The 22,141-nt window shown below is 40.4% G+C and overlaps 3 protein-coding genes across 3 annotated transcripts; 2 read left to right on the top strand and 1 right to left on the bottom strand.

The window, feature by feature from the left end:
- The first annotated feature begins 953 nt into the window (after positions 1-953).
- sypl2b (synaptophysin-like 2b) lies at positions 954-4,400 on the top strand. Its single transcript, XM_026154904.1, has 6 exons — positions 954-1,150; positions 1,295-1,372; positions 2,064-2,182; positions 2,286-2,481; positions 2,829-3,020; positions 3,135-4,400. Exons 1-6 carry the CDS (start codon positions 1,133-1,135, stop codon positions 3,240-3,242), a joined length of 711 nt encoding a protein of 236 aa, XP_026010689.1. The 5' UTR covers positions 954-1,132; the 3' UTR covers positions 3,243-4,400.
- A 585-nt stretch (positions 4,401-4,985) lies between these two features.
- Positions 4,986-11,292, top strand: atxn7l2b (ataxin 7-like 2b). The gene is made up of 9 exons (XM_026153647.1): positions 4,986-5,130; positions 5,623-5,691; positions 6,905-7,217; positions 7,444-7,661; positions 7,862-7,944; positions 8,121-8,305; positions 8,717-8,885; positions 9,115-9,236; positions 10,182-11,292. Exons 1-9 carry the CDS (start codon positions 5,034-5,036, stop codon positions 10,699-10,701), a joined length of 1,776 nt encoding a protein of 591 aa, XP_026009432.1. The 5' UTR covers positions 4,986-5,033; the 3' UTR covers positions 10,702-11,292.
- A 2,006-nt stretch (positions 11,293-13,298) lies between these two features.
- amigo1 (adhesion molecule with Ig-like domain 1) lies at positions 13,299-20,269 on the bottom strand. The gene is made up of 2 exons (XM_026153649.1): positions 19,681-20,269; positions 13,299-18,897 (listed from the first exon to the last, which is right to left on the bottom strand). The coding sequence occupies exon 2, from the start codon at positions 18,788-18,790 to the stop codon at positions 17,246-17,248; it is 1,545 nt and encodes a 514-aa protein (XP_026009434.1). The 5' UTR covers positions 18,791-18,897; positions 19,681-20,269; the 3' UTR covers positions 13,299-17,245.
- Between the last annotated feature and the right edge of the window lie 1,872 nt (positions 20,270-22,141).

The raw sequence follows: 22,141 nt of genomic DNA, 5'->3' as shown, positions 1-22,141 counted from the left end.
ATCCCGGACAGGGTGAACTGTTCCCTTGATCTTGCACACATCAAAATCTTGGATTTTATTGACTTTTCTTCCATGGGCAAACAAACAAATACAGGCTCAATACTGACTCTGAGTCACAGCAGTGTCAATGCCATCACTAATGCACCAGTTTAACCAATAAGATTTTGTAGCAAAATAGTTAAATTTAAAGAATTATTTGAAAATGTGACAAGTAGATTATAGACACCGAAATAAATAAATCGCTACTTTTTCAAAAGGTCAAATGGTCATCACTTTGGTAAGCGAAGCAAGAGTTTCTCAAGAGGCTTAATAAAAAAAAAAAAAAGCCAAATTTACTTAAGTGTTAAAAGGCTCCTCCTTAAGTCAACACATCCTGGTTGGGTTTTTTTTTTTTTCATTATATGCAATAAACTCTGCACAGCACCATCAGATGATTCACAGGAATCATAGTAGGAATCGAATTTGCTTCCACAGCATGTCAACAAATTTAACAGAACCTGACTGCAATTTTCAGAAACATTAAATACACTTGGACACAGTGCAGCTGTGGACACATATACAGGCCTACAGCTCATACTATATACACACTAAAGACATCCATGCATGAGGGATGTGAAGCAAACGTGAGCAAACTTTAAGACATATACGGGCAAGTCTTAGACAAGAAACACTATCAGGACGATTAAATTAATGGTACATCTCACTTAAAGCTCATGTAAGTCCACATGAAAACTATAAAGAATAACTTGTGTGATCTCAAATGTTCTGCAAATACCACGTTTACTTCTGGCACTTACACTTCTGTGTCTTTAGGGCAACTAGTAAAATTTAATTTCACATGTTTTTTGCATTTGTAAGCTCTGAAAAACTCTTTCTTGTGTAGTGTAACCTACAAAGATGAACGCCTAGTGGCGAAAAACAAACAGGAGCTACCGGATGGCATTTCCTCCACTTTGAGCCCTGCTGTTAAGCAGCGCCCCCCTTCGTCGGGGATCACGTGTTGTCAGCTCCAAGTCAGCAAAGTTGTTGGAAAAGTTTTGACAAGACCAAGGATCTTCGACGCAGCTGCAAAGAGACCAGGATCGGCGATTCATAACCGCTCCTAAACTCTGATTTTGAGTCTGGGGAAACAATGGAATCCGTTGCGCAGGTAAACGCGCTACAGGAAGAGTTTAGCAGTTAATGACGTATATCTGATGAATGGACACTTTTGAGCAAACACTCCTATTTACGCCCGACCCTCCTCGGCAGTGCAACTCCGTCTTTCTCACGCTGTGTCTTTATTTTCGATTAGAAAGTGATGACTTCGGGATTCAGTCTTGACTTTGGACCTCTTAAAGAGCCTTTGGCATTCATCCGTTTGCTAGAATGGGTAAGTTTTTTCTTCACTTTTCTTTTTTTTTGCTTTCTTTCCTTTTACTTTTTACCATATGGCCTGTATGGCGGGGTGTGCTTTGCGTAGGAAGCCTCCTTGGCTGCAAAACTACTTCATAACTTGATTGTGTTATTTGTCTTGTGACCCACTGCTACGCCCAGATAAGCCATCCAATTCATCATTTGAGCTGTAGCACTGTTATAAATACGGCATGCAGTTGCACTCGAGTCAAGATGCCTTCCTATAATAGGCCTTTATGCGGCTCAAACCAAAAACCAACGTGTAGCAGGCAGGATGTTCAGTGTTCTGCACGCCAGAGGGTTTACAGTATAGGGTCCGATTAACATGCGTAGCCGCATAAAACCAAATTTTATTTCATATGTGCAGGTTGATATTCATTTCTGCGCTTCCAGCTACTGGATAAAGCATTCTGGCAGCATTGCATGACTTTAAGACCGGATTTTGCTACTCTGTACAGCTGTCACCCTGATAGTTTTGTGTAAGACTTCCTGTCTTACACAAAACCAAACCAAAAAAAAAGTTAATTGCATAAAATCTGGAAGGAAGTGTGGGTACATTTGTGTGACAGTTATGTTCAGCACTCTATCCTGAGCACCTAATTTGTATCCCTTTATCTTATATATTCGTGTGTGTGTGTGTGTGTGTGTGTGTGTGTGTGTGGGTGCAGGTCTTCTCCATATTTGCCTTTGCTACAACTGGAGGTTACAGTGGCTCATCCAGCATCAATGTCAAATGCAACGGAACAGAAAATAAAGAAATAACAGCAAACTTTAACTACCCATTCAGGTGCCAAAACAAACAGTGCCACACCTCAGATTCCAGTTTACCGGAAAGTGTGTTTTCTTTAACGATTGTCATAATTTCTAATGCGTTCTTTGTGTGTACACAGGTTGATGGATCATCCCTACGCTGTCCCTAACTGTAATGGAACATCCACTAATTACTTTCTGACTGGAGACCACTCATCCTCTGCGCAGTTTTATGTCTGTATTGGTGTGTTTGCGTTCCTCTACAGCACCGCCACGCTAATCATCTATTTGTGTTACAACCACTTGTACAGGGAACCTAGTCGGGGCCCAATCCTGGTAGGTTTGACTGGATTCACTCTATTTCTCTGTTGTTTTGGCTTAGCTAGGTCGTCCTCCAAACAGCTCACAGGTCAAGATGACATTACAAAACGACCAATTTAAAGCAAATTTGAAGTAAGGACATATTTTATGATTTGTAATTATTCACTTTAGTGATGCAGGAGAGCAGAGATAACGAGATGTCCACTCTCAAGTTTGAGGATTTAACAGAGATATGAAAATGAAAAACTGGGGAGGGCGTGGTTTCCAAGCAGCTGGACACTGCTCTGTTCTCTGCTGAAAACATTTCAGTTGGGTCTCCTTGTGGGTTTTGTAGTGACATGTATTTTTTGCTGCTCAATAAGGACCTGGGGTTGACTGCAGTGTTCGCCTTCCTGTGGTTGGTATCATCTTCTGCTTGGGGTAAAGGTTTGTCTGATGTGAAGAGGGCTACCGATCCTACATTCTTGCTGACTCTTATTGACGTTTGCAAAGGTGGCGTGCACACGTGCACAACGGGGGCTCTGCCTTCCATGGGTCGATTGAATGCCTCTGTGGTAAGCTTTATGCAATTTATTTTAAGTAATAAGCCTTAAATGGATAATTACCCTTGCTTTTTTTTAAAATTACCCATGTACAGTTTTGACTTCTTCTGTTTTATTTTTCGGCAGGTATTTGGTTTTCTTAACCTCATCTTGTGGGGAGGCAACTGCTGGTTTATTTACAAGGAAACGCCTTTCCACAAATCGGCCAACCCACCTGCAAATGTGGAGGGGTGACCGAAGCCATTCTAACTACACAGCCACTTCATTTTAAAATAGTCTAACATGTAGTGTTCCTACACAAATGCTTTTGGTTAGGACTGCAAAAGGAAAAATACTATTCTACGTATAACAAATGTATTTCAAACTGACTGCTCTTTTTTTTTTGCAGTATTAATTTCAGATCTGGATTTTCTCTCAAGCACATTTTACAAAGAACATTTTTATATCTATGCATCAAATATGAAGGGCCCCTTATTTCTAATGAGACTATGGATGTGCAGTATTTTGTAACCATACATTCTGCATTCAGAAATTTTTTTTTAAAGGCTCAGGGCTGTTGAGTGTATGAAGTGCAAGAAACCTAACAAATAAAATATAGTTTAAGTGCATTGATTCTTAACACAACTGTAGACTGTGGATACGAATTTCAGCACAATCTTTATTATAAAGGCCTGAAAATATAGAGTTTCGAAAAATTCATTAAAAAAGTAGCCAGTGTGAGATTGTTTAAAGTGGGTCAGAGTCCCGTTTAATCTTTTTTGTTATTACGCCTCATCATCTCTTCACGTCAGGCTGATTTCACTTGTTTAGACTAACGGCTAAATATTTTGTTGTATGTGATGCCTCTGTTCATTAGGAACATGCCAACTCTTTAGGAATTTCACATTTCTCACGATTGCTTGGAATTATAAGATATTTATTGGGCGCTTCTCCCAATAGGACTTGCATTTTTCTGTTTCTAGATCTTTCTAAATCAAGGAGTGTGTTTAAATTGAGGAGTTTGTATTAAAATTACATTGTTCAATACACTATTTCAGTAATGTTGTCAACCCTCTTGTGTGAGCTTAGCTACTCATTGGTTCTTTTATTGTTTTGTTTTTTTCTTAAATGGTTGACTAATCTCTTGCCTGTTTTCAGTAATTGTATATTTCTTATCTCTCTTTTGCGAGGCTTCTACCTCCTCTTTGTTATAAGGGAATGCAAGCCATCTGCCTTAATTTCCACCACTCTTATGATTTCCTACTTTTTGTGAGCGGGCTTGATTCCCAGTTTCCAGCTTTATCAATCAAATTGTTGTTAAAATGCTACAGAAGAGAATGGAGTCTGTGGTCGAATACAGAAAGAAATTGTGTGGACATGAAATGTCTTGCTTGATTAAAAGAAAGAACCATATTTGTTGTCAGATCAGTTTTTTATGCCTGTTATTTCAGTGGCAGCACATATTGCATAACATGTTTGTAAGGCGGGTACACTGGAGTTCAGGTCTTACACACATTAAGGGTTACGTGTGTAATGGTTGAGCCCCACTTAAAAATTTTACAACCTGTGTAGACCTGATACCTGACCTTTGCTGAGCTTCATCACTGCATAAAGTGCAGAATATTTTTGAACTCAAAAACACAGCGTGTATATGTTTAATTTGTTTTACTGGAACATTTTTATGGTTTGCACAGTTGTTCAGACACAAAAAAAGCATATGACCAGCTTTGTGAAATTGCTGTGGAGCCATTTTTCGTCGAACTACAGCGCTGCAGAATAAGTTAAACTTTTACTACTAAACTAATATATATATATATATATATATATATATATATATATATATATATATATATATATATATATATATATATATATATATATATACAGTATTTATTTAAAATAGGTAATATAAAGCGATGCAAAATCTCAAATTTTGTACTTTTATAATAAAAACTCTGGCAATATATGAGTAAACATGGATCAGCACGGTCACGAGCTTCGTGAACTGCGCGTGAACTGGCGAATCGTGAGCGCGCAAGAGCTGCAATGGCCGCTTTGGATCGGCGAAATCCTAATCTCGACGACTTTGTCGGATTAAACTGGAGCTGTTGGGTAGACAGAGTGAATGTTTTATCATCTGACGGTGAGTCGTGCACCCCAGCTCCAGACCTGATTCCCAGCACGTCATAACGTCAGCATCCGACGATTTGTTTCGTTTTTTGGTACTTAAACACACACAGCGACACAAGGCACGACCCAAACAAAAGACGCGCTGGGTCCTAGTGCAGCGAGCTTTCGTCGTTTGTTGACAACCTATGAGCACAAATGGAAAGAATTTCCTCCTTATTCTGTTATGTGGTGAAAACAGAATGTTAAAGTCTTACTGAAAGACGCGGTTTGTTTTGGATCAGAGACAAGAGCATTAATTTAGTTGAAAATTTGCTCAACTTAAAGCTTTTACAGCAAAAGTGACTGTAATCAGTTGGCAATAGCTGTGGATGAATAATTCAAACTGACGCGTGAAACCCTCTCATGTGTGATATGCATCTGTTACTGTATAACCAAATAAACCCGTTTGTGGCAAGAAGATACTAGAATTTAGTATTTCATGCTCACGGGTTTGCTTTGCCTGCAGCTGGGTCTAAGGTTGAAGATGACGAGTATGGGATGAACTGCTCAGAGACCATGATGCTCGGAAAAGAAGGTGAGGACTGTGACTGGGCGCATTCAGTTAGAAATTTGCTTACAATCGTCACGGACATGAACGTCGTGGTTATTTGTGGATTTTAATAATTTCTTTGAACTTTTGCTTTTCCGGGGTGTAATGATTGTACAGCATACATCTTAAATGACTTTAAAAAAAACAAGAATTGGATGTACATGTTTGAATTTATTTTGGATTTTTTTTCTCATCCACACAGGGTTGAAATAATAGGCTCAAATGTAGACATACAGTAACTTACATTTTTAATAAGTGTTGCTGAAGTTTTTACGGTATCTTTTAACTTGACAAGGCCAAGGCTTATTAACTTCTTGTTAGTGATCATGATTAATTACAACTGGTAGATTTGCTTGACATCACTCATTGGCTTAAGCGATACTGACTGCAATAGGAGTGTTTAAAGAACTCAGTGAAGATCTAAGAAGGAGAAACCACCAAGGCTCAAGCTTGTCATGCATTGGAAACTCCTGGAGCACCAATGTCACTATGTTTACATTGCATTGGTACGAGAAGGTGCCTGTTCCAAAGCTGACGGCTTCAAACTCGACTGAAATTTGCAGCCGCCTGCATGGACAACCCATATGCCTTCTGCACAAAGGTTTCATGGTCACGTGAGACAAAGATTGAGTTATTTGGCCACAATGAAAATTGGTATGTTTGGAGAAGTAAAGGTAAGACTTTAAAACATAAGAACATTGTACCTATTGTTAAGCATGGTGGTGGTAGCATCATGTGGCACTGGTACAATTCACAGAAAGAGGACTAGCTTCAAATTCTTCAACTCCACGTCAATTCAGCAGCTAGCTGGTTGAAACTTGGATGGGTGTTCCAGCAGGAAAATGATCCCAGGTGCACATCAGAGCTGGTTTTAAAATGGATAAACCAAGTTCACTTTAAGCTTCTGGATTGGCCTTCCTGAAACTCAGACCATGGCTGTGTTGAGCCCGTATTTATACTTCTGACCCTGTGTGCTTTAGAACATTTCCAAAATAAATTCAAACTTGTGCACCTAATTCTTGTTTTTTAAAGCCAGTAAAGATGTTTGCTGTACAATCATCCACCCTGGAAAAAAGAACAGTTCAGAGAAATAATCGAAAGCCGCAAATGACATTCACATCATGTTGTCATGAGTGTATGTAAACATCTGACCATAAATGTACCTAATTTTGTCTCTCCTTCTTTTTCTTCTCTATAGATATGCACATATATGGCCACTGCCCAGCACACGATGATTTTTATTTGGTGGTGTGCAGCCAGTGTGGTCAGGTGGTGAAACCTCAAGCCTTTGAGAGGCACTGTGAAAGGTTGCATGGTTCTGTTACAAAGATATGTAACCCGCCATCCGCTGTGGCGCCTCAGCAGCTAAATTGCTCCAGCCTCGGTCTTTCTAATAATTCTTCCTCTATGGAAAGGAAGAAGGAAGGCAGATGTCAAAAGGGCGGCACCTCATCTGCAACCTCACCTGCCCAACAGCACAAGTCTACAAAGACCCACAAATATATAGTGAGGTACTGTTTACGAGTGCCCGTTCAAGAATTAGTAGTCAATGCTAAAATTAACAGATTAATTGTTATTGGAGAACTCTTCCCTGCTCTTCCTGGAGATGTAGGCAAAAACACATTTACATCTTCTAGTTTATATCTTGCATAAATATCAGTGTTGTCTCTCGTGTAAGTCTGAATATCATGAATCTAATAAGTTAATTCTAAGCTCATTTTAAACTTCTTTCTGTAGTTTATCTTCTGTGAAGTTCCCTGAGGAAAACCCTCACTCGTCCTCCATGCCTTGCCTTCCTCCATTCCATTCAGCACCCCTGCCCCCTGACGACTGTTCCACCTCCACTCTGTTAGAGAAATCCTCTGTGCAGAAGTTGACAGCTGGACAGTCCACTGAGTCTCACTGTCCTCAGCGGGGCATAAGAACCTACAGCCGGATTTACAAAAACATCCACAGTAAGTCAGCTTTTTCCCCCCAACTTTTGTCTATTACTTCCCCTGCTGCTTTCTAGGAAGTCTGCCCACTTAGTGTGTTAACTTGGGCTTAATGTGTTGTACATCAGTATTTGCATTTTTAAGTAACAGCCTGCATGGATCCTCCTGACAAGTCCTGCTGTTGCTGACTGACCTTTGTGTTTGTGCTTTTCTCCACATAGAAAAAGAATGTGATCTGAATAAACACGGCAGAGTTTTGGACCCCGAAAGGAAGACGCTGTGCAACAGGGAGCTAATGTGCAATGTAAACTCTCAGTACATTGTCATGGCACATTGCCCAGAGTTGTTATCATTTACTTATTGTAGTTAACTGTATAAAAGTTTGGAAATTGCATCTTTTATTATTTCATACAAAACCAAACTATGCCACTTTTTCCTTTTCTCTTTTGCACTGCTCTCTCACGGTTCTTTCTTTCATAGGCTGATTCAGTCAAGCATCAGCAGAAAGTGTTGGGAGAGACTAAGACCACTGATCAGAGAACTACCTCAGCTACAGATCAAGATATGGAGAAGCTTCGTGATGAATCAAAATACAAAAAGAAACATGTGGAAGCTGACGGGGAAAAAATAACAAATAAAGACAGCAACAACTGCCACATTCAAGGGTATGAGTCTTAGTGTATACCTTAGCAGATTATTGCAGTAAATTAAGTATTTCTTTCAGTTATATAAGAAAGCAACATACTACTGCATACTCAGCGTCGTACGGTGATGCAGGATAATTGCAAATTGTTGAGCTGCAGTTCTCCCATTGTAGTTCAGTCTGTGTTAGTCCACGCTATAATGAGCTTTCCTCCATTACGAGTAAAAAAAACCCCAAAAACACTTTGAATGGAAATCTTGAGGATTACCAGACAGATGTTACAGTCCTGATAAGTATGCATCGTCTTTTGCATATCTGCATATTTATTTTATCACATGAAACTGATGTAGGTTTTTTATTTTAATGTTTTTTTGTGGGCCATGCACTAGCTGTCACAACAGTCTCACGTTTGCATTACTTTGCCTTCACACAGGTCCAGGAATCCATCAGGAAGCTCTCCCGAGGAGGAGGGTAACGGCACTGTGGAAGCGGAAGTGCAACCTCCGTACCCGTTCACCTTGTCAAGTGACGACAGTGAAGAAGATGAGCAGGATGAAGCCACAGACCTACCTGCTACACCCTGGCACCCCAAACCTCTTGGGGTGAGGGCGAGATATACAAAATGCACAGCAGCTGGTTGATGGGAAGGTTGTTACGTTAAAAAAAATCTTTAATGACTGTCTTCAGAGGGGCTGTGTGATAATCTTTCTAATATAGCATAAAATCCATGTTATATTTCTCAAAACAAAAAAGGGTGGTGTGGATGTTTATGTACTTTCAATTCTTTTTAAAGATGTTAACGGTGGAAATTTACACATTGCTTTCATGCAGCTATGCACTTTTGGATGTCGCACGCTCGGTTGCAGCATCTTCACATTTGATCGGCGTTTGCACCACCTGCGCTTTGCACTCAGTGCCATGTTGGAGCGCCATGTCAGCACACACTTGTGGAAGTGAGTATTACTGTTTTTTAAATGGCACCCATTTGCCCAAAACAAGTTGAAGAAAAGACCTGCTGACTGAGCTTAAAAGACAACTATCCACAATATGCAAGAGCCTCCACTGAACTAGACACTGAAATCGCTACAGGGAGGAGGTCTACTGTGGATGGCCTCAGCTACTCCCTGGTAATTGTCTAAATAACAGAAACATCAGCTTTTTTTTTTCTTTTCTATTTCCTACCTTTGCTGACGGGTTGAAAAACATCTGTTTGCACTGCATGTCTTCACTTATATTACAAAGAAAAGCCTTAATGCCTGCCGTGAGGCTCATTTGCAGCTTCATAGCTTTGGATGCTTTAATGCTCAAAGAACACACTGTTTCAAATCCTTCATCTTGATGCAAACCCCCACCAACCGCATCCTCTGCTTTTTAACCACAACCATGTTGGTTACATTTATAAATAACACCCCTGACAAAACTCAGAAGACTGAAACACAAAACCATACCTGGAACAACAATGCCATGGTATCCGTCAGCATTACAATTTTGCCATTGGTCTGGCATAAGGGCATAAGCTAACACCAATGTTTGCCACAATATAAAGAAACATCTCTTTTTGTGTGTGATGTGATTTTGCCCGATTGTGCCATATTTACAGTACAAAATTTTAATTTTAGCATTGCAGCGCAGTGAGGTGAAAATAACTCGTGACAGCTGGTTTCCATGAGTATTATTGGACTGTGTTTCTTTTTGAAGTCTAGTACTAGAAACAGTTCAGACCTTAAGCCTGCAGATGTCAAAGCAATCACAGCTAACATCTTGAGGCCGCTGTTTAATTTATCTAATAACAAAATGAGGCTTCAGCTAATAGTGCAGAAAACTCATGGTAAGTGAATCTGCCTTTGAGTTTTATTTTATTGGAATTACCTTCACTTTTTTTTTTCTTTTACTTGCAGGAAAATGCCTAAAGTATCATCAGGTCTCAGGTCACACTCCCACAGCCTTGAGTCTACCTCACTGGTACAGTTTGAAAACAATCCTTGTCAGCCAAACTCTTACAGTATTAAACCGCCTTATCCTACCACGTCTGCAAGTGTCGGGTCAGGGAGAGTGTGTAGTCCCAGCAAAGCTCAGCTTATAGAGGTGGAACTTATGCAAGATGCAAGCGCAGCACAGAAAGCTGTCAAGAAGTTACAAAGCAGTGAGATCAAAGCCTCCAGATACATCAGGGATCCCTTATTTCATCAGAAGGGCCAGCCTCAGCAACCAGACAGTGCTACCTTCTCAAATGGAAAAAAGCCACGAGAGTCTACGAAGAGACAGTCAGATGTGAAGAAGTGTCGCCCTTTGCCTGTACCAAATCACCGCTCTCCCCGCAGCAAAGGGAAGCTCCCAGGCGATCAGCAGAAAGTGGTGGCCTATGACCACATGAGTGTTGCTCAGAAACGCAAAAGCAGCAGCGAGTTACTAACCTGAACTTCTTCACTTTCAACGATCTCTAAGTTGAAATGTTTGTCCCATTCTTCCTGCTCCAGCTTTGCCTTCTGGAAGGGAGAAAATATCCAACATGTACTTACATAAAGGTTTGACAAAAAGCTCGACCCCTAAACACAGTATTGCTTTTATCTTATATTCTGAATCCATTCCTCTTTTTTTATTTTAAAGTCATGAATGGACAGTACGTCTTCTTCATTTTAATTTGAATGTGATGTAACAACAGTAAACGTGTTTGGTAAGTGACAGTTGCTGTTTACATCTCAGCTTTTCAGCCAAACAAGAGGCCAGTCTTAAAACGACCACTTGGAGATGAAGCGGTGCAGGACAGCTGGTACCAGCATAGTATGAGTGTGTGAATGTGTGTGTGGTTTTTGTCTTTTGTGTATATTTGTCTTCAGGTTTTTATGCAAAGATTTCAGGAACAAGTGTTTGTATTGACATATTTGTAATTGTTCTTGCTAAATTTATAAAAACTGTTTAAGAACATAAGTATACCTCAGTCTGTTCATAATGCTGCTAAAGTTACTAAGTTTTTTTGTTGCAGAACAATTAAAGTCTTGCATTACTCTTGCTCTCTGATTTTCATTATTTCACAGCGGTTCTGTACAGATGAGTCATTAAAGACTAATGACTAAAACTTATTTTGATAAATTGAAATCCACTCAATTCATAAAAGCGATTGCATCTACTCGTCCGATAATTTTTCATCTTTAAACACCAGATGGTGCTATATATGCATCTGGAAAATGCACTGCTTTTTCTCTAACGATATAAACGACATTGATCTCAAGCCACCTCTCATTTCTTTATATTTTGTTTCCAAGGAGCCAGACTCTTATAATTTGTTGTTCATCAGTGGTTCTCCAGGCTTTCTGAAGGTCTTTCAAAGAGGACTTTTTTGTTTGTGAAACCATTTAAAATATTCAAGTGTTAAAAGACAGCTAACTCAAGGGATAGAGCTGTGTTGAGTCTACATGTAATGGATAACTTGGCAAAGAACCAATTTTAGATTATATCTTTGGACACTTTGTTACTAGCAGACTGTTGCAAAAACACTTTCATTCCCATTTATCAGCTAGTAGCTGAAGACTTGGCACATCTCAGCAGGATGTGCAGTGTGTCCTTAAAAAAACTGAGTCTAGACAAGTGGAGGAAAAAAAGAAAATGTGCTGGGCCTAAAAACGATTTTCAACAAATGAACAGTACCTGAAAGTCATGTTTTCAAGAAAATGGAAAAAATAGGACTTGGGTGATGGCCCTTAAGTTGATCCTTCAACCAAGTTCCCGGAAGTCTCGTCAGATATGATCTCAGTGGAAAAGTGGCTGTCAAGCATCCATTCTTAAGGAAAACAAATGTGGAGAAAAGGCTGAGGTTGCCAAATTATACAAGAACTGGACTGAAAATCAGTTACAACAGGTGATGGAGAGAGAGTGGAGGCTGCATTTCAGCCGAGATCTTTGTCAAAATTGATAGAAAGTTGAACACAGAAAAGTACCATCATGTTTTGATTCACCATACAGTATCATCTGGAAAGCCTCTGATTGGTAACGGCTTCATGTTCAGCAATGACAATGATCCCAAACAGACTGCTAGTGCAGTAAAAGAGAAAAACGCAATGAAACACTATCAGTCATTGATTGGCCTCCCGGAAGCCTGAACCTGAACATTATTGCAGCAGTGTGGGATGATCTAAAGACAGTCAACATCCAAAGAAGAGCTTTGAATGTCCTTGTAGAAGCCCAGGGAACTATTTCTGAAGACTAGTTAAAGAAATTAGAAAAAAGCTGCCCAAGAGAGTTCAGACTGTGTCGCATAATAAAGGTGGTCACAACACATATTGACTTTTAAGCTTTTAGAATTGTACAAACTCTGATTGTGACTTAAATACTGTATTTCCATGTATGTTTGCAGACCTCAATAGAATCGCTGCAGCTGAGAAAATGTGAAGAAATCATGGCTGACTCGAGATTTTTACACAGACCTGTAGATCTACTTATTTATATCAATAAATTAAATCCTGCTTCCTGTTTTAGAACATTGTGATTGTGGTGCACAGTCAAAGGTTTCTGAGCAAGTTTGCAATCATTTATGAATTCATTTGTAATACACAAGGGTGCCACTGATTAATTTTGGTGTTCTCTGCATAGATAAAATACCCACTATCATCTAAGTGATCCCAGTTTTTCCAGCACCAAATATAGATTCAGTGGAACCATTATAAAAAGACATAATGCTCCTATGAAACTACTTACCTTACTTTCCTAGTGAACAGCAAATGTCAATATTTACAGACTGTAGTGTTTTACATAATGTTACCACTAGATGGTGTCAAGGCATCGATGATGTATTTCATATGTAACCAACAGGATCTCTTCTATTCCCTCCACACGATACAAGCAAAATGTAACTTTGGAAACTTCGATGTATTAGTTTCATATCCAAACTGGTACTAAATCTGAGAACATTGCTCCATACTCTTTATTTAATGCAACACCTGCTAAGATGTGTATGCGAAGAACAAGTTTCATGAAACAACAATTTCTGATAAAAGTGAAATCAGAGGCAACAAAGAGTGTAAATTTGAATCTTTTATTAAGTCAAAAGATATATCAGTATTTTTTGTCTTTAACGCCTACTGGTTTATTCTTATGAAGTCAGAGAAGCTCCTAAGCATACCATGCAAAGCCATTCAACTTTAGCTGCGAGACCTTTCATTTCTTAGGGCAGTGACCAATCGTATCATCTTTGAAGCAGTGGTAAATAAACTTAGTGCTTTGTATGCTGTTAAAAGCTTCCTTCATGTCCTTTGGAGACTAGCAGCACTCTTTTAAAGCACCAAGCTTTTAGCCTCAGCAAATCATGAATGTTCCCTTAACTGCTACTTCATAGCTAGATGAGTGGAGATGTGTGCTGGGCAGCGAGAGATCACTCTCCTCCCTAATTGGTGAGTCTAATGTACCATTAGGGTAAATAGCAAAGGGCCTGTAACATGCACAGATCTCGAGACCCAAACTTTGTCTCATTGATAGTACAAATATGAACTCTTTAAAATGTGATCCCTATTGTGTGACATAGTCCTGAGATTTACTCACCCGCTATGTTTAAAGCCATTGAGAACCCATTACATTTCAGGAATTTGTTGGTGTGCTTGGAGATCATTCCTGATTTTTATTTTAAAAAACAGGAAAAGATTTGTACGTACAGAAAAGCTCTCGCTTTGTTACAACACTGCTGCTGCAAAATGCACCTACTTGCACCTCCCTTCATCATCTGACATGTCACCAATGTGATAAAGCACTGCGCTGCTTATGGCTTTATTAGCAAAGTCAAATACTGGCTGAATATGACTGGAGGCTACATACTCACTGCCCATTAGGATGTCTCATATGCAATTATGCAGTTATTTCAAAAGTGTCCCCTTTTTCCCATGCAGAGTTTGTTCAGATATATTCTCCGTTTAGCCATATTCATCACCAGATGACGGTAAAATACATCCTCTTTCAATAAAAAAACAAAAAAAACAACCCCCCCCCCCCAAAAAAAAAACAACTGAACTCCACCTGGCTTAAAAAATAAACACACATATCCAGACTTGAATGTTAAAACAACTAACAAGATCACAGTGACAGACATAATGCAAAATGAACATCATCAGATTATACAAGGATACAGTCATTACACTGATAGAACATAGCAGTACACAACTAAGCCATACTGAACACACAAAGTGAGTCTCACTACGTATATATACTGTATATATAGTTATTAATATATATAGGAAGGCAGGTTTGCTTTGAAGAGAACAAAGACACTCTTTCTTTCTATTTTGGGTCCCTTGCAATAGCACTAATTTATACAGAATTGCAACCTGTATTTTAAATGACAACACAGAGGAGTAGACCACCCATTACCCACAGCAGATTTAACTGGACTGACATCGGGTTCATGCAGGGAAAACACAACCATTTCCCAGTGATCTGGTAATTTAGCGTGCTCAATAGCGGTAATATCTGTGTATTGTTTCCATTTTTAGCTTCTCAGCTTTTGTCTGGGGCTCAAAAAGGTGAGTAGTCTGAGTGGGGAACAGGTTAAAAGCTCAAAACGGGATTCTGTGAAATGTGAGCATCCTGGCCAAATGGAACCAGTCTGCGGTAATGCTAAATGCGGCTCTATTTAAGTAGGATTTTAGGTTTTTTTGGTCCTCTTCGTTTCTCCACCTGGTATTCCAATGTGTGAGAGAGTGGAATGATTCACACACACACCACCTCTCAGATAAATGTGACTTCCTTTTCTCGCCCACGCAGGAGACGTTTAGTGGTGCACACAGTGTCTGTGACTATTCCACCTATTTTGCGTACAAGCTTACTGCACCCACAAATGTGTACGTCTTTGTGTGTTTAGCTGCAAGATATATTAATAACTATCATTTCTAATAGAAGGTATTCTTTGAAGCTGAATTCAAAAGCGTAATGAATTATCATATCTTACAGTACTTTTCACCCGTGTGACTAAGTTGGAGTGTAAATGTGTAAAGAAAGGTGCAGGCATTTCCCTCATTAACAAGCTGCAGACTACCTAAAGGGCGTTGCATTCATTGCCTAGTTGAACGATTGCTTTTGAACTAAGTAAGGGCAGCTTCAATGACAGCGGTACACAAACAAAGCAAACACATCTGGGCTGAATTGTGGCTGTCGGTATACAGAGAGCCAGGGAGAATGGTTTTGTGTTGCTGTGACTCATGATAACACACCAATCCCCTTCAGCTCAAAGAGACAAAGACACAGAAAGAAGAGGGACGCTACATCCCATCAAAGGAAGCAATTAGCATTTACTCCAGGCTGGCCTTGTCGTATTATGTCACGAACACCGCGCACGTTAATGAAATCTTTCTTGTTTTTGCTAAGAGACAGTCTCCTGTTTAAAAGTTGTTAATGAAATATGCGCCGCACACCAGGTGTCTTGCACATGAAATTACTTTTACAGTTAATTCAGTAATATGTGTTGGCAAAGGGATCTTTTCAAAAGATCCCGGGTCCCCTGTGTTAACTGAAAATTTCCTGTCAGCAGCCACAAGCACTAAAATGAGCCTTTTCTTGTCAAATTATGCACAGCCTCATGTTACGCATGAGCTTAATTTTCTGGTGGAGTCAGGAGACTTTTTATTGTTATTTTGCCTTCAGTGTTTACCTGTTAATACAACCTAGATCCTTTTCTAACCACCATAACAAACAGCTACATTTTCTGTGATATGAGGATCTGCCCATCTGAGCAAAATGCAAGATGAAATACTTTATGACAAAGTTTAAGATGTATGGGTAGAAATTTGTGCTATTCGGGGATTTTGTGCAATGTGCAAAAATGCAATAAAATAAACTCTGCAGCTTTTTTTTTTTTTTTAATGTTGCGGCTGACAGAAACCAATGCTGTAACTTGACCGGGAGAAGGAGTTAAACTTGACGGCAAGTGGCACCTCGGTGGACGACAAACAGAAGCCTTGTCATCCTTGTAAGGAGTGTGGCACCTTTCTGTATACAGAATTCAGACGATCTGTTGATAATCAGTCATAACAAAATACTTCCCTGCACCTAATGTGTATCTGTTGGAGGTGCTCACTGCTTTTAATTGTGTAAGACTGCAAATGTTTCTTTGGGGTTATACTGTGCAGCAACTAAGAGGCAACTTTTTTGATGAACAATTCATTTGTGAAAAATAATTAGCGTGGAGTTAGTTAGCAGTTAAACTGATTCCCTTAACATATAGCTGCTGGAGTATGATGTAGGATGAATATGACCTGTGGTGGTTTGTGCTACGTCAGTGAATGACTAAACATCTGAAAAATCTGTATCTTTCTTTATCTTACTCATCCAGTTCAGGCTGGGATCTCGGATAACATTGTTTTATGGCGTGCTGTTTTACTATAGAGGACTCAAGGTTAAGGTCAAATGTATTCATAGCCTAGTGACGTCAGTCAGTCTAAATCTCTTTCTCCTTGATAGAGGAGAGGTACATGAATCTGTGCTCTAATGTTTACTTACAATACAAGCTACTCTAATCCTTAATAATAAATATAATTATGAGTTACCCATGGATTCAGTATGTATACTATTTGTGAACTAAAATTCTTCTTACATCTAATTTCCGTCTATGCCTTTTATTTTCCCAACTTTTTCAGTTTTATTGATCACTTCCTGAGTGCTGACGTCAACGACAGGACATCTACGTTTCGCTCTCGTAAGACTCTTAGTTTTCCCTTTCCGTCTACACTGATATTCCTTCACAGTATGAATATTAAGTGCTACAGATCAAAATGCTGGAAAAGTTCTGCCTATTGTCCTTTTTGACAATGAGACAGTTTGATTTTTACTCCCTTTGAAATCCTACTTTCACTCGCCAGCGACCGCAGGTGAACATTTCTCGGCAGTTTTCTCCCACAAGGTCACAGTTCACATGAACTAAAACATGGCTCACGTTGTATCACCTACATCCAGTCATGTGGCATCCACTGTCTTTGCCAGTCTCATCTCAGACCACCATGGGAGTGTCTGAAAACACGGAGCTGATGGACTCTGCCACTGACTTCTTCCTTTTGCCCTTCATTAGAGAACCAGCCTCTGCATCCAGATCATCATCATCATCATCCTCATCCCCATTGGGGTTCAGCTTACCATTTTGTCCCTGCAAGTCCTTGGAGTCTATGAAAGCCACATGCCTGTTCAGTTCGGCCTTGAGTGCCGGGTCCTCGTGTGTCGGTGTCACACTCAGCATTGAGGAGTGGATGCTGTCCTCACCCCGAGTTTTACCCTTGTTAGTGCAGCAGAAGCAGCGACATGGCGTCAGGTAAAGATACATAAGCACCAGCACCACACTGGCCAGGCAACCTACCAAGGTGGTGTATGCTGTGTTCAGGGTCTCCCCAGCCCCCTGCATGGTGAAATTGTGAACCTTGAGCACTACGTAGATAGTCTCATTAAAGCTCTCACTCGTGGCAAAGCAAGTGTAGGTCCCAGAGTCCTCAGACCTCACTGAACTAATCTGCAGACTCCCATCTGACAGGACTTTAGCTGTCTGGTTGCTCCCAGGTGTCACCAGAACATTACCGGGCAATGTCCAGGTCTTTAACATATTTCTGTGTTTGGTGTCGCAGCTAAGAATCAGTGTTTGCTCCAGAAAAGCCTCTTCGTCTGCCTCCTTGAATGTGCTGCAGTTCATAGTATCACCGCTGAGGTCAAAAACGCGTGCTTGGGTTTTTTGTGGGCCAGGTAAAACACAAGTGTAGTCGTCTTTAAAGTCCACAGCAGAATTGAGCTTTCGCATGTACCAGTGTACCAGGAGGGTGTAAAGGTCACAGTGGCACAGCAGAGGGTTACTGTGGAAGTAGAGGCCATTTTTAATCCAGGCGGGCAACACCTGGAGCTCGTCAATGGGCAAAATCTTGATCCTGTTGGTGGATACGTCCAGGAGGCTGAGTTTCTCTAGGCGGGTCTTTTCTTTGACCAGCTCCACAGGGAAGCGGGAGATTTGGTTCTGGCTAAGGTACAGCTTCTGAAGGTTAATCATGCTCACAAAGGCTGTGCGGTCAATCTGTGAAATCTTGTTATTGTACAGCAGGAGGACTTCTAGGTTGACCAAAGGCTCAAAGATGAACTCATCCAGCTGCTTTAACTCATTAGAGGACAGGTCCAAGTAGCGCAGGTGCTTCACATTTGTGAACGCCTCTGAAGACAGGAACTGGAGACCATTGTGACTGAGCAGGAGGTTATGCAGATTCGGGAGCTTGGCTGGGGTCCACTCAGATTGCAGTCGGATTATCTCATTATAGCTGACATCCAGCACAGAAGTGTAGAGAGGTAGACCAGTCGGGACGATGGTCAGATTCATTTTGGAGCAACTGACGATGTTCGCGGCGCAGATGCACATCTTATGGCAATTTAGTGTAGAACCCGCTGCCTCTGGGAGCCAGAGGAGAGTCGCACAGAGGGCGAGAAATAAGGCCCATCTCTGGGACTTACTCCAGTGAGGTAATGTTTCCAACAGGCTGTCACCTGTTCTGGTGGAAGGCTGCAACATGCTTGCAGTTGTTCTAAATCCCAGAGAGTTTCACTACAATCCCATTCTCAAAAGAAAAAGCACAGAAGAGCAGCTGGAGGATTCTCAGGCACATTGCTAACTGAAGGCTGAAAGAAGCAGAAAGATAATGCTTTTAGACAGAGTGTTTGTAAACACAAAAACATCCATTCACAAAGCGGAGGGAAATGATTCAAGTCATAAAAATAGGACAATGGAAAATCCTGCATTTAAAAAAAAGGGGCGACCACATCACAATTTCAAACACTCTCTCTCTTATTGAATGGTCTTCTAACTGGCGACCTGATTCATGTTTTATTGAAATTTTAGCTATCGTTGTTTTATCTGTTATACATTAACTGCATTATTATAATCATACCTACCTACTGCAGACCACCAGAGTAAATAACCACATATATTTCCCCCCTCCGAACCAGTTTGAACCTACAATACCACATCCGCGGTAACCACTGTCTCCCAAGCTCACATCTCCCAAGCGCACGAATAAAGACAACAAACTTTCCTCTGCAGCTTTGCACCGTGCGCGTCTTTCTTTAAAACAAGTACACAAGCACGCCGCAGACGGTTACTCACGCTAACCCATGTGCATTCACACTTTCTGGAAGACAAGAATTGACCCCCCCCCCCCCCCCTTCCCCATTTCCCTGGCTCACATTATTTTTCTGGCGCACATAAAAAGACACAAATGGCACTACGTTAAAAAACACAACTAAAATATATAATTGTTTACATCATCACCATTTTCTGAAATACCCTTGCCCATTTGTGGATGAGCAGTTCAGTCGTTGCATTGCACCATTCTGCTGGAAAACAAACAGACATCACACGCCGTGAGGCGAGAGATGGGGAGGGAAACCGAGAAGGACACGTACCTTCAACCGGGATGCAGCGGCGCTTAATTTCATTAAAACGGCCCCTTGTTTGTTTACAGCGTTGCTGCATTCAGATATCCGCCGTCTGAGTCTCCGTGTCTGCCGTTGAGGACGGCAACGGATGCAGGGAGGAGGGAGAGCACTAGAGATCTCCTCGCCAAAATAATAATCCCCGTCCACGAGGCATCCAACTCTTGGTACAAAAAAAAAAGATTATATAAAGAGAAGACAACTACACGTTCTTCTAACTAACGATCATCAACAGATAAGCGACCGCGTTCTAAAACCTATGATTTCATTCAAATGTATTGCTCGGAACACGCACGACCGCACATCCGTCTCTTGAGGATAATTGGCGCATTTTGCGTTCGGATCTCGTCGGGTCTCTGCAGCTGCCACTGAGATAATCAAGAGTGAGCAGTCTGTATCTGACAAGCTTCCCGTGGATCCTCATAGGCCTGCTGCTTTCGCCGTGCAGTGCTGGTCTGCAGAGGTTGACGTGTGTTTTTCGGCTGAGGCAGCGCGCTAAAACCCAGAAGGCGCTGTTTACAGAAATTAGCTTCACCAAAGATACCCAGGAGAGGAAACCAACCAACTGAGAAAATTAGGCCAAGTTTTGGGGGGGGTTGCTTTTTTTATTTTTTTTTATTTTTATTTAAAAGCTGAAGTATTTTTGCAGGTTTATATCTGCGTGGTTGTGATTATGTAGTATATATGGTAGTTTTACATCACCAAGATTACCACTAATTTCAAGATTTTGTGCACATCTATGTTTTGCTAAAAACAAAAAAGACCCAAAACAAAACATTACATTAAATATAAAAAATATATATACAGAGGCCTTATTGACTGCTTGGCATTTCATATCCTGACCCATCACGCCAGGCAGACACTTGGACATGCTTTTAACAGGGCCTGCATGCAGATGTTGATCAGGTATGTTGTTAACCAGAAGCGATACAGTTATTTGGGATTAAAACAGTATCTGGTACAGAGAATCATCTGGTGGCTGGATGTCCCGATCTGGTAAATAAGAGGCAGATTTCACACACATGTGTGTCCCACATTTTTCTCTGCTTGTTCTGGTCCGTCATCACTTCCCATCTGACAGATGAGCGCGTTAACAGTGACTACATGTCCTGAATAGGGCTTCTATTTTTATTTTGGCCCCATGGAGGTACCAATAAACAACCCCAACCCACCCAAAAAAGTTTGGATGCTGTGTAACATGTTATAAAAACAGAATGCAGTGAATGGAAAGTGGAGCATATCAAATGTTTTAAACTAGGACATTTTACTACGTCATGAAACATATTAGTTATGGCAGAAGCACACCTTTAAAAAACTGTGACAGCTGCAACAGAAGGCTGGAAAAGTGGTACTAAAAATAATAAATAAATAAAATAATTTTGCAGTTAATTAGGTTAACTGGCTACAAGTCAATAACATGATTAGGCATAAAAAGAGCATCTTATTTTGCCAGAGTTTCTCAGAAGTGAAGATGGGCAGAAGTTAACCAATCTGCAAAAAAATAAAATGCTTTTTCAAAATGCAGGACAATTTCAGAATAGTGTTTCTCAGCACAGAAAGATGTTCAATATCTTATCATCTACAGATTCTAATATCATCAAAAGTTTCTAAGAATCTGGAGAAATTTCTGTGCGCAAAGACCAAGGCCGGAAAACAGTACAGTACTAGATGCCTGTGACGTTCTGACCCCTGGGAAGTATGCATTAAAACGAGGCATGATTCTGTCATGTAAGTAACTGCGTGCGATCAGGAACATTTCGAGAAATCTCCAAAAATCATTGTATGTGATTTCACTGTGCCATCTACAAATACAGGTTAAAGGTCTATCGGGGGAAAAATAATCCAGAGCATGGTGCTGTCGTCTTTTCTTTGTGAAAAAGAAGATTGTTCTGTAATTTGGAAAATAAAAATTTTAAATTCTTTTTGGAAAATCCACTTGACAGCAAAGGTGAGGGAACATCCAGGTTGTTATCAGTACTAAGATCAAAAGCCTGCATGTCTGACAGTACAGAGGTGTTTTGGTGCCTATGGTATTTGCAGCATGCAGATCTGGAAAGGCACCATTGTCGCTGAATAAGATGCAGGTTCTGGAGCAACATCTGTTCCCATCCTGTCCTTTTTAAAGATGGCCTCGCATATTTCAGAAAGAGAATGCCAAACCACCTACTGCAGCTAATACAACAGCCAAGGCTGTTGTCCACAAACTGAAAACATCGTGCAAACATAGAGCATCGTGGAAAAAAAATACAACAAAATAACTGGTAGTTTATCTGACTGATAAATTCATGAGTCAACCTTGATTAAAAGGAGCTTCTCAGCAAAATCATCTTTACATGTTTTTCCTCTGCCTTTTATTACTCTTCAATAGTTTGTTCTGGCATGATTTGCCAGTTCTGAAGATTCCCATTGCAGACATGTGTGCTTTGATTTT

The sequence above is a fragment of the Astatotilapia calliptera genome, chromosome 20 (assembly GCF_900246225.1).
Source record: "Astatotilapia calliptera chromosome 20, fAstCal1.2, whole genome shotgun sequence".
Taxonomy (NCBI): Eukaryota; Metazoa; Chordata; class Actinopteri; order Cichliformes; family Cichlidae; genus Astatotilapia; species Astatotilapia calliptera.
Note: the sequence above shows the minus strand (reverse complement) of the source record. Positions and strands in the feature narration are given on the sequence as shown.